At 49.3% G+C, this 12,400-nt stretch overlaps 1 protein-coding gene across 1 annotated transcript; it reads right to left on the reverse strand.

The window, feature by feature from the left end:
- Positions 1-5,113: 5,113 nt before the first annotated feature.
- On the reverse strand, positions 5,114-6,829 carry LOC127301599 (zinc-finger homeodomain protein 9-like). The gene has a single exon (XM_051331873.2). The coding sequence runs from the start codon at positions 6,675-6,677 to the stop codon at positions 5,460-5,462; it is 1,218 nt and encodes a 405-aa protein (XP_051187833.1). The 5' UTR covers positions 6,678-6,829; the 3' UTR covers positions 5,114-5,459.
- Between the last annotated feature and the right edge of the window lie 5,571 nt (positions 6,830-12,400).

The raw sequence follows: 12,400 nt of genomic DNA on the forward strand, positions 1-12,400 counted from the left end.
ATGAGTTCCCCTTAAAGAGGCATCACCGGATCTGACAATACAATATCTTGAATCATTTTGCACAAGAAGGGTCACCGTGTTTATTAACTTCATAATGATCCACAACATAAATAAATAAAAATGTAATAGGATATCTATACTTCTTATAAAGTAAAACACCACTAACTGCAATTAATATTAGTTTATCTCTACATTCAAGCCATCTACATCATCTATTCCATTAGGCAATCAAATGTCTATGCCATCGTCACTAACATTCATTATTAATGTATCCTTGCATGCAAGCTATCTATGTCGCCATTTTTTGATTGAAATGTCCACGTAGCTAATTTTTATGTGGTTCCTTCGTAATAAAGTCTTATTAACAAAGGACAATTTGGCAAAGCGAAATTGGAGTGGCTGTCTAAAATGTTGTTTCTGTGACTCGAACGAGACCGTTGATCATTTGTTTCTCAATTGTCCGTTTGCAAAGATTGTTTGGCGTATGGTGTATTTTGCTTTTAATATACCCGCGCCAACTAGTATTAATAATATGTTTGGTAACTGGTTAAATGGAGTTAGCAAATGTGATAAGGCTCGCATACGTATTGGTATTGCAGCTTTATGTTGGTCCATTTGGACAAGTCGAAATGACATGGTCTTTAATAAACAAAAATCTACTAATTTCTTGCAGGTTATTCGGCGAGCTGCGCACTGGATCCACTTATGGGCGTTCCTTCTCCCGGAGGAGCAGCGGGAGCACATGGCTTCTGGATGCAACCGGCTGTTGACGGTTGCTCAGGACTGCTTTTTCCGGTTGCTCAGGACTGCTTTTTCCGGGCTACTGGATGGCGACACATTAACAGATTATCAAATGGATAGTTTCTTTATGTGTCTCATTTTCTTATGGTTGATCCATGTATCGACGTTGGCCGATCCATGATTGTAATCGTTTAAATTACCGCATACTTTGAACTTGATTTAATAAAGAAAGCTGTGTGCATCAATTGATGCAGAGGCTGGGGCTATGCTCCCATTTCGAAAAAACATAGCTAATTTATAGTCATCAAATATAAAAAATATTGTGAACTAAATTTAGCATCTCAACTATTTTGACCAATTGAATATTGCATACTTCTATAGACAATTCATATCACATATGTATTATACCATTTCATTTAGACAATATAATTTCTTAGAAGATTCCCGCTGCAATGTGCGGGGTATCCTTCTAGTTAACATAATGTTCATGTCAAAATATATAGTCGTAAAATTTGTTACTACTCCAACTATTAGGATAGTTTTGTTACAAGGAAAACGCATGCACGGTAACCATAAAATTGACATAAACAAGGTTGATGATATATTGTTTCTATAAAAAAAAGGTTTTAATTGGTAGCCATGAGATAAATTGTATATATGTATGTTTCTGTGATCATCATTATAATCTCTCGGTGAAGTATTTGTAGAATTAATTCTTGTTTAGGAAATTTTTTTGAATTACCTTGTTTAGCAAATTTTCATCTAGATTACCCTATTTAGCAAAAGATTCCTATTTTTTAGCTTTACCCCCCCCCCCCCCCCCCAAATTCATATTAATTGTTCATTTTTTCCAGAAATTGCAGACGTGAAGGCTATCCTTTTTTCGACAGATCCATCTCTAGTAAACTCACAAGCCTCTGCCTAATAATGGCAAAGCTCTCAGCCTAATAAGTAGCTTAAACCTAGGATCCACACCATTAATCTAATTGCCGAATATATTCATAATGCGACGTGGTGGGTATAAGGTAGAACCTATCTAGATGGTTGACCATATAGATCTGGCAAATTTACACCAGAAGAAAATGTGATTTATAGTCTTGTCTTGATGACAAAAGACACATGATTCACTTCTCTGCCAATTGTATTTAACAAGGTTATCTTTGGTAAGAATTACCACTCGATGAAGATACCACGTGAACACTTCCATTTTTAGCGGGATCTTCATCTTCCAAAATTTCTTATTATTATTGTTATCAACTGGAATATCAGGTTGGATTAAAGCATTATACATAGAAGTCGCCAAGAATAAGCCATTCTTAGTAAGATTTCAATGAAATACATCAGATCCATGCTTTAAATGGAATGAATCCAGACATTGTAACAAATTCTTGTTTAGGGCCAATGAGACTTCTTTAGAACGACCCATTTGTTGGGGAAGTCACCTACACCTTAGCGTGTGTATCACCCTTGTGTCGCACAATATTGTATAATATCGTATATTATTCACAGAGAGTGGCATTGCTAAGCCACTTATCGTTCCAGATCTAATCTCTGATCCATCCCTTATACAGAAAGACCCGTATGAGAAGAAGAACTTCTTCGCCGCCATAATGCCAACCCAAAAATGGGAGTCCCTCGGTTTTCAATAAACTTGAGATAACGTTTTTGAGCCCACGTCTTTCTTCTAAGGAGGGTTTGCATATCTCGCTCTTCGTAAGCAGTTGAACAACCATTTACCAAAGAGAGCCTTGTTTTTTTTTATCTCAAGGTCTTGAATTCCAAGACCTCCCTGATCGTTGGGCCGTCAGACCATACTCCATTCAGCCAATCCTTTTCTCACTATCATCTTGCCAGAAGAATCTTAATCAGAAATAATTCAATCTTTTTAAGATTCCTTTTGAAATTTGGAAGAATGATATCATATACAGTACCATGTTGGTTAGTACTGAATTAATAAGAACCAATATTGCACCCATGAATAAATTTGCCTTTACAACTACTTAATCTAATTTGCAGTCATTTCTCCACCATTTTCCATTCACACATGTAATTCTTCGATAATGAATCAAAATTAGCCTTTACAACTACTTAATCTAATTTGCCTTTACAACTACTTAATCTAATTTTGCATGAATCTTGGCCTTCCTTTTGTTGTATTCAGATTATGGTGCAATTGGTACTCCGCCCAGGACAGCAGTTTGGCTTTTCAGCTACTTAATCTAAACTCTTCCACCATTTTTCATCTGGCATTTGTATATCTCCAATAATGAATTGGAATTTTCAATTACCTAATAGGAAACTGGTCTTGTCCGCAGTCGAGTAATTGAGCATACAGATGGGCATCTGCTTGAGCCTCGCGAAACCAACTCACGCTTATGGAAATTCATCTTCAGGTGAAAGCATTAACTTAACCTCTCTTTCTATGAAAATATGCATGATTTCTACGAAGAGGTTAGACCTCTCGGAAAAAAAATTCTATGTGTCTATGATAACTATGGCATGTACTCAATCTCTGTAGAAATTTCCTACCTTTTTCGTATGGTGCAACCAAGCGACCAGTACGACTAATTCCTCCATTTTTGATTCGTGTAGGATTTCACATGTCATGACATACTATTCATATGTTTTTCCTAGTTATGTACTGTATTCAGATCATGGTGCAATTGTGAAGTGTGGCAGGAGAAATTTGATAACCCTGCATTCCATACACGCCAGAGCAATAAACTTGCACTCACTGAATTTGCAGCGACATTGTAATTGGTGTGGCGGCAGACATTCATGCAACCTCTATCCGGTCAGGAGCAACGCAATGGACCTATGCATGGTTTTTTGATTTGTTTGTGGCAGAAGGAACCAAAAAGAAGAAGAGCGGCACGCACGGGCGGGCGGGGCGGCACCCCCACCACCTGCAGAAGTTGCATAATTGATCGGGATTGAGAGCAAATCATGCGCTGGGGTTAGGGAGCAGCTGGCGGCGAGGCGATCACATCGATTGCTTGCGTCCTTCGGGAATTGGGCAGGGAAGGAAGGGGGCGAGATGAGCACTCGAGCGTGGACATGTGAGAGGAGGAAGAAGGGAAAGGGTTGGTCTTTTGTGTGAAGCTGCGGTGTCAGGAGGCCATGCCGAGGCTAATGCCATCACGAGCGTAGCTGCATGAGGGCATGGCCAATGGTATGCCCCAACTTACTTCCCTAGAGGTCCAACTAGGATCGGATGCCACCTTGTAAGCTAAAAGATGGTTCGGATGAAGCAGTGACTGCCTGCAGAGGAAGCATGATCCTCAGGTAAAAGAGAGGAGAAAAGAATGAGTTTCATAGGAAAAGCGGGGGTGAAGGAAAAAAGCTTGAAGCAGATTGGGCAGGTGTGGACAGGCCTGTACTGTATGCTCGCGTCACAGAGCCACTGGTGCATTGGGCAGAGGCGATTCTGAGCCATGGCCTCAAGGGCTTGTGCTGATATGGCTGTACTGGGGCGACCACTTGAGGTTGCTTCCTTTGTACATGCTCTGATTTGGCTTGTCAGCCAGCCCTGCTCCTGCCCTGCCCGAGCGGCCTTTTCAGTGTCAATGCCGCCATCAGCTTTTCGACCAGAGTGAGCGAGGCCAGCACGACAAAAAGCATCACCTTCCTCCCTCCTCATATTCCATCCCCTCACGAGCAACAGTAGAACGGTACTTCTGCCATTACTGGAGGAGCTTCTGCTTAAGCCATCGATCGTCCTTAAGGACAAAGTGGCTCCTCTTCCTGCCTAATTGCCTGCCTGACCTGGCCCCAACCCACATCTCGTCACCCCCAACCGCACGCACGAACGGTCGATCTGATGGATACCTGCGTGCGCTTTTTGGCCGTGTTGTAGCGTCGAGTTCTTGGCCGGCCGGCCGGCCGGCCTGGAGACGCAAAAGTTCTCCATGGTGGGGATGCCCAAATCGGACGGGTTTTGCCTGGGAGAAGCTAGCAGAGGGACTATGGCGGAGAGGGACCATACGAGAACTAGACGAGAATGTGTGATGGAGAAAGGGGCAGCGACTATTCTCATTCCATTGCAAGAGACAGCGTAGTTAGTGATGGCAAGCATGCGGGGAAGATACTAACTATAGATCGATAGATGGATAGTGCTGCAATGCAACAAGAAAGATGCTTTTGTTTAGGCGTACGTTAATCGCATAGGGATTGCATGCGAAGCATTATAATAATAAGCTCCTAATGATGGGGATTAACAACCTAGCAAAAAGGGCAATTGTTCTAGCCAGCGCAAGTACGAGCAAGCCCATTAATTAATGGAACAATTGTACCCCTGCTAAGCAGAGATGCTACCCTCCATCTACATTCATTCATTCTGTGTACATTCCACCATCAGAGAAGATGCTATGAGTTTACAACAGCGAAGGAGGTAATCTCTTCTATTACAGCAGAAGCTCGACTTACACTTACAGGGACACGAACAGGGACGAACTCAACTTACAGGGACAGCAACGAACCAAGAAAGGTGCCGCTTTTGAGATCGGATAACCTAATTAACTCCTAATTTACCCGCTTCATCCGATCCCAAGAGCATCCTTCTTCCTCAAGGTTAATTTCTTACTTACTACTAGCTCGATCGGAACCCTAAATTAACGAAATGGAATGGAATGATCGCTGAAAGCTACTTATTTTTTTCTTCTTCTTCTTTCTCTCCGCCGCCCCGCCGCTTATTGTTTTCTCCCTTGATGACGACTAGTTTAGGCGGACTGCGGCGACGAGGTTCCGTTCACTTGGTGGACGGCGGTGTAGACGGGGGTGGGGGTGACGGCGGAGGTGGCGGTGCCGTTCATGTTGAAGCCGCTGGCGGTGGGGGCTGGGGAGCTGTGGGTGACGGACGGTGCGAATGGCGCTGGCGGCGGCGGTGCCTGCGCGCCGGGGGCGGGCGCGATGTGGTGGAATGGCCCGGCCGCGGCGGGGGCGGTCGGGGTTGTGGCGGCGGAGGACGCGGCGGTCGCGGAGGCGCTGCGGCGGGCGCTGTGGCCGCCCAGGTAGTTGTGCTTGTTGTTGTGCATCCACACCTTGAACACGCCCTTGCTCACCCCGATGTCGCGGCACCACTCGTCCACGATGGCCTCGTCGCGCTTCTGCAGCCGCCACCCGAGCCGCTCCGACAGCTCCTGCATCCGCTGCTTCTGCTGCGCGGTGAACTTGGTGCGGAACCGCTTCCGAGCCGCCGCGGCCGTCGCGCCCCCCACGTGGGCCGGCGGGGCGGTCGCCGGCGAGGCCTGGACGGGGAGCCTCTGGCCCTGCGCCTGCACGTGCGCCCCCGGCGGTGGCGCGCTGGAGTTCAGGGAGAGCAGCATGTGTGGCTGCTGCTGCTGATGCGACGGCGGCGGGGAGAAGTAGGCCGGAGGCTGCTGCGACACCGGCGCCGGCACGCGCGCCGGTTGAGCCTGCAGCAGCTGAGGCGGGGAGACGGACCGCTCGTCGTCGTACCCGGACCCCGAGCCGTCGGAGTCGGACTCGGAGTCGTCGTCGTCGTCGCCGTCGGCCGCCGGGAGCCGGACCTCGGGCGTCTCCTCCCCGCGTCGCGGCGGGGCGTGCTGCACCTGCACAACGCCCCCCGACACGGGCGGCGCCGGCAGTCGCGCCACCTGTTGCTGCGCCGGCGCCGGCGGCGCCTGCTCCTCCTCCTCCACCATCACGCGGCGGTGGAAGTTGCGGTGGCAGCCGCAGGCGACGCAGGTGAAGGAGGCCGGGTCGGCGGGGTTGAGCTGCGGCGCCGGCAAGAACTCGCCGCAGCCGTCCACGGCGTGCGCGCCCATGCACGCCGCGTGGTTCCGGAGGCACTCCCGGTAGCTGGGCACCACCACCACGGCGCCCACTCCGACGGCCGCTGCCGCCTGCCGCGCCCTCTTCACAGACCCGTTTCCGGGGAACATGGCCGGGGCGTGCTTGACGTCCATGGCCTCCATGCCGCGCGCCTGAGAGGTCCCTGTCTAGCTTGACAAAGATTACCACTAGTGCCTAAGCCTGGGCTTAAGGCACGACACACTCACACAGGACGGGGAAGGGTCAAGGGAGGTAGAGAAGGAAAACTACAGGTAAGGATGTGAAGCGAAGGCGGGGAGACAAGAGCTTAAAAAGGCCGTCGCCGGAGAGACGCTGACGCTCGGAGACAAGCGAAATAACTCATTAGCCCATGTAATTAGTGAGTACATAGACCAGAAATATTTCTGCGAGATCTTGGAGATAGATAGAGATCAATGACGGACGACGCACTGTATTGAATCAGTTGCAGCTGTATCCTGCCTGCGTCACGGAGTAGAGGAGTAAGCATGCACGGACCGCTGATCAAGAATCAAACACACACGCCGGCCCCGGATGGGCGGCCGTTTTTGTTTGACCTCCCACATCTTCGACCTGTCATTTACATCATCACATAGTAGATCACGCGACACGTGTAAACCACTGCTTTACATTTGTCCACCCTGTATATTTGGCAATCACTTACCATGGAGTAAATCGTTCTTGATTCATTCCTTAGTTTGAGCTGTCCAATATGAGTCATTAATTGGGTACAACTAGTAAACCTATACTGCTAAATTTACCCACTGTCACCAACCATACAACACACTTCGAAACCATAATGCAGTTTTCTCTTCCACAATGTAAGTTTTCATATAGGTGTGTGTGCTCAGAAAAGCAAATATGTAAACCAATCTTATCAAAAGTTACCAACCAATATAAGAGCATCTCGAGCCGCGTCCCAACAAGTGATTTTGGACGCGCCGGAAAAAAAAACGTTTCCGGCCGCGTCTTCCAAAGCCCCATTTTGTCCGGCGTGTCCAATACGGTGTCCGGCGCCCAACGAAAAGCGAGGGGAAGAGACGCGGGCCTGACGCGTCAACGGCACAGGAAAAATTTGTCACTCTCTTCTGCCACATCGCGCCTCTCCCGCCGCGCATTTCTGCCCTCCCGTCGTCGCTACTCTGTTCCTCCCGCCGCCGCTACCCTCTCCCCCTTCCATGGTGCCGCCGACAGCCCCCCCAAAAAAATGGCCAAGAAAGCGACCAAGAAGACGCCGGGCAATGACACGAAAGGGGCGAAGGCGCCCTTCGCGAAGCCGCGGAAGGCGCCGGCTCTGAAGAAGAAGCCGGAGCGCTAGACCAAAGATTAGTGGCATCAAGACTGTATGCGCCGGAAGATGTCGACGGTGGAGCGGAAGGGACGGAGGGCGGCGCAGCTGGAGAAGAAGGTGTTGGCAGCGCGCGCGCGCACCAGCACGCGTTGGCCGGGTATATCGCTGCCACCAACGCGAGCCCATGGAGTACGTCGGCGCCGGTGTACATTCTGGGAGTGGTCTCTCTGTCCACATCCGGGTTCTACAACGACGGCCCCTCTGCCACTCCCGGGTGCGTGACGCCGAACTTGTTGTTGCACTACCAGGATACGCTATCGCATGGCGGCTTCAACCCCAACGACGTCTTCTCCCCAGCGCGAGCCAGGACCTGGTACGGACGACGCCCCGTTCACTGGCCGCAGGGGCCCGCTCAGATTTGAGGGCGCGGTGCTGAGGACGAGGAGGAGGAGGGGGAGGGGGTGGACGAGGACGAGGACGAAGATGGCGGCGATGAAGAGGACGACGAGGACGCGGGTGCCGCAGAGGATGCCGATGATTTCGTGGAGGTTGACGCGGCCAGCGTGTGGGAGAACAAGAAGAAGGCGTCGGGCACACAAGGCCCCATGATGAGGACATCCCTACCACACTACCACCTTTGTCATTACCAAATGAAGATGAACCTGTTGTGAAGCTCAAGTCCAATGAAGTTCAGATTGGACCGGGCGGCAGACCGGATCCACTCCGGCACCGACCGGGCGCTACGCTGACTGCAACCGGGCGGGTTACTGTGCCACAATTCTAGAGCCCGGTTGTCACCCGGTCCCTAGCCCGGTTTGAACCGGCCAGCCCGGTCCTAGGCCCGGTCGACCGGCCCCCAGACTGGCCGTGTCCGAGTCTGTCTCGACCAGATCTATTCTGGGTCGGTTATTCTTGTATCTTTTCGACCAGAAGTCGTCCCGGACGCCTATATAAGTGCCCAGGACGCCCCCCTAGCTGCTTGAGACCACGTTTAAGATAAACCCTAGTTCTTAGTTGTTTGCTTTAGCAAAACTATTGAATCCCTACACCATATTGCTTGTTATTGTGTAGATCTAAAAGTCTTGTGTGATCTGTTGTTCCATTGGGAATTAGTAGATTGCAACTTACCGCTTCGTGGTCGGCGGCTACGTGCGCAAGTGTGTGGAGTTGCGAATATCTTGCAGGGTTGAGAGCTGTTGCATTGGCGACAGGGACCAATCGAGAGATCTCGTTGCGTCATACAAGTTATCATCCACTTCATCAAGTTACCTCCGCTGCAATCACCCCGTGATCATCATCACCACCGTTGCTTACTGAGAAGATCGGGCCACCCCTTATCAACCCAAGTGGACGGTTCTGGAGGATCAATGTCTCTGCGAGTCGTGGTCGACGGTGAGCCATGACTCCATCATCGGCTCCAACCAAAAATACGAGAAGTATTGGGCGAGGAGTTCGATGACTGCAAGCTAATCAACATCGACTACAACAAAGTGACAATGAAGAGGAGCCAAAAGGCAATGTCGACGCGATGGGCCATCATCCAGGCATCGGTGAACATGTTCCATGGGTTCCATCACGAGGTCGAGACCAGAGGCGACATCGGCATCGATGTCAGCGGCGTGGTACGACTCTTTCTTAGCTAATCTATAGCGCCTACATTTTGTTCGACGATCTGTGATTGTGTTTCCTGTTGTTAGTTCGACAAGGCCATGGATATGTACCGGAAGAACTCGAATGGGAAGTCGTTGATACGTCTCAAACTTATCTATAAATTTTGATGCTCCATGCTTGTTTTACACAAACTCATATATGTGCACTTCATTGCACTTTTACATGATTTCCGGCACTAACCTATTAAGAAGATACCATAGTGCCAGTTTCCCGTTTTCTGCTGTTTTTGTATTCTAGAAAAGTTGTACAGGAAATATTCTCGAAATTTGATGAAACAAAAGCCGAATCAATATTTTACCGAAACGAAGACGAAGTCCAGAGGGGGGTCGAAGAGGCACCACAGGACGGCCAGACTACCCCATGGCGCGGACTGGGCCTGACCCGCACCTAGGTGTGGTGTGGGCCCCCCAGGCATCCCGCCGACCTAAATCCTCTGCCTATTTATACATCTTCTCGGGAAAATCATGTATACCTGAGCCTCCATCCACGAAAAGTTCCGTCGCGGCCGCCATCGCAGAACCCATCTCGTGGGGTTCTGAAGCTCTTCCCGGCACCCTGCTGGAGGAGGAAATCATTGCCGGAGGCACTACTAGGAAAAGGCCTACCGCCGGCGAACCTAAAAGGCCCATTGCCGGCGCACCACGAGCCCGCCGGTGCGAACGCGCCGGTGATAAATGGCCACTGCCGGCGCACCAGGTAGTGCGCCGGCGATATGTCGCCCATCACGGCGCACCACCCAAGCTTCGCCGGCAAAGCGAAATTCCACCGGCGCACGTGCAGCTGCGCCGGCAGTAGGTCTTCCAGCACTGGCGCATGCCACGTGCGCCGGTAGTAGGGCATTTAGGTGCGCCGGTAATTATATTCGAAAATTCATTTTACAGCTTTTTTTCTAGCATATTACAATACATATTTGACAGCAGTATATATTTACAACGCAGTTCATATTTAGACAGCATTACATGCAATATGAGAAGCACATAGAGAGCCAAGTTTCATTTCGGTATCAATACACAATTACGCAAGTCTCGTTCCGGAATGTGTTGATTCATACAACACATGTGCATATGCAACACCGAACGACGAAGTTTCACAAAGTTAGAAGTCTCGGTACATAGTCGTCACAAGTATCGTCATACACCTCACAATGTAGGTCCTAACCTAAACTACAATCACATAGAAGATGACCAACATGGTCATGATGACCATCATCACGAAGGCCATGGTCTTCATCCGGTTCCTCCTCATGTCCCTCATCTCTCCCGCTAGATAACGGGCGTATCTTCCTTCCGCCTCCACCCTAGTGGGGTATCCCTTGTAGTTGTTGCCGCTGAAACGGTGCACCTGTCTCCGACAGTCCTCCCAGTCGTCGTAGACTCCAGGAACCCTCCCCTTGTACACGACATATGTCGTCGGCATCTCCATTCACAAGACAAGTAAAACGTTAGTACCAATGCAATGAACAAGTGCCAACTTAAATAAGAGACAAGTAGTATGAACTAAATAGCATGTGCCTCATACTTTGTTGGTCGAAATAAATAATAACATACAGGGATGGGGTCAGTGAGGCTAGGTAGGATGCACAATAGATTGATATTTGTGGCCATCACACCAAGCCTCACTAGCCCCACCCCGGAGTGTACAAGTGACCGAACATTTTAATCATCGGCCAATGCAATTAAGAAGTGCGAACTCAAATAGAAGACAAGTAGTACGAATTAAATAGCGTGCCTCATACTTTGTCGGTCGAAACAAATATTAACATCCAGGGATGGAGTCAGTGAGGCTAGGTAGGATGCACAATAGATTGATACTTGTGGCCGTCGCACCAAGGCTCACTGGCTCCACCCCCGAGTGTACGAGTGACCGAACATTCTAATCATCGGCGAACTCCAAATACGAGGCAAGTAGTGGTCGAGTAAATGCAAATAATTATTAAGCTATGTACGCCATAATCTTGAAATATATAGCAAAGTAAATGAAACTATAGACACATGTTCACATGCACATTCATACAACTAAATAAAAGCAACTAGTCGATTCTATGGGAATATATAGCAATTATTACAGTACGGAAGTTCAAGGACATATCGTTCAAGCTTTAACAAGTGTTCCCGTCGTAGGATCAGGTTGTACGCCTAGGGGGGAATGGACGGCAGCCCTCAAGCGAGTTGAACGGCCTCTCATCACGCGACATCTCCAAGCGGAGTTCTATCTCGTCATTAGGTGGTAGACCGTAGCCGTAGAAGAACTCGCCAGACCTATTGTTGACATCCTGCAGGATTATCGTGCAAATGAACTGCTGGATGCGACCCCAGTTCTTTCTAATCTCTCTATCAGGGACATCCGCCATGTTTGCGAACCTGTTTCTGAGATTCTCTGGCAGCAACATGTCATCTGCGTACTTTATGTACTCCTGCATCTGAAGGATGGCGTACCACGCGTCCATCCCATTGTCGGGCGTCGACTGCCTGAGGCAGGGGAAGTTGATTGTGTGGGTTAAGACCAAGCCTCCTCGGGATTTCCTCTCTACTTTGAGGGGGCCTGCCTTGTTGGCGAAGCCGGTGAGAGCATCATTGAGAAGGGCCTTGATGTGGGTGTAGTCTTTCTTGTGGTCCCTACCCGAGTCGAGATAGACTGCATGCGAGTGTTGCGGGTGCACGACGATGAGGGTGCAGAACTTATCTCTGCGGAAAACACACGGATTAACCTTTGGAAATGCAAATGGAGATATAGGATAGATTGGTAATGGGGGACTAGCGAGTGATTACTTACTCGGGGAAGTAAGGGATGAGAATGGCGCCCTTTTTAATGTTCGCCAGCATGAAATCCTCGACCTGCTGGGTGGCAATCGCCCGATCCCCAGCGTTGCAGATGATGCTCTCCCGC

This window comes from Lolium perenne, chromosome 5, assembly GCF_019359855.2.
Source record: "Lolium perenne isolate Kyuss_39 chromosome 5, Kyuss_2.0, whole genome shotgun sequence".
Classification (NCBI taxonomy): Eukaryota; Viridiplantae; Streptophyta; class Magnoliopsida; order Poales; family Poaceae; genus Lolium; species Lolium perenne.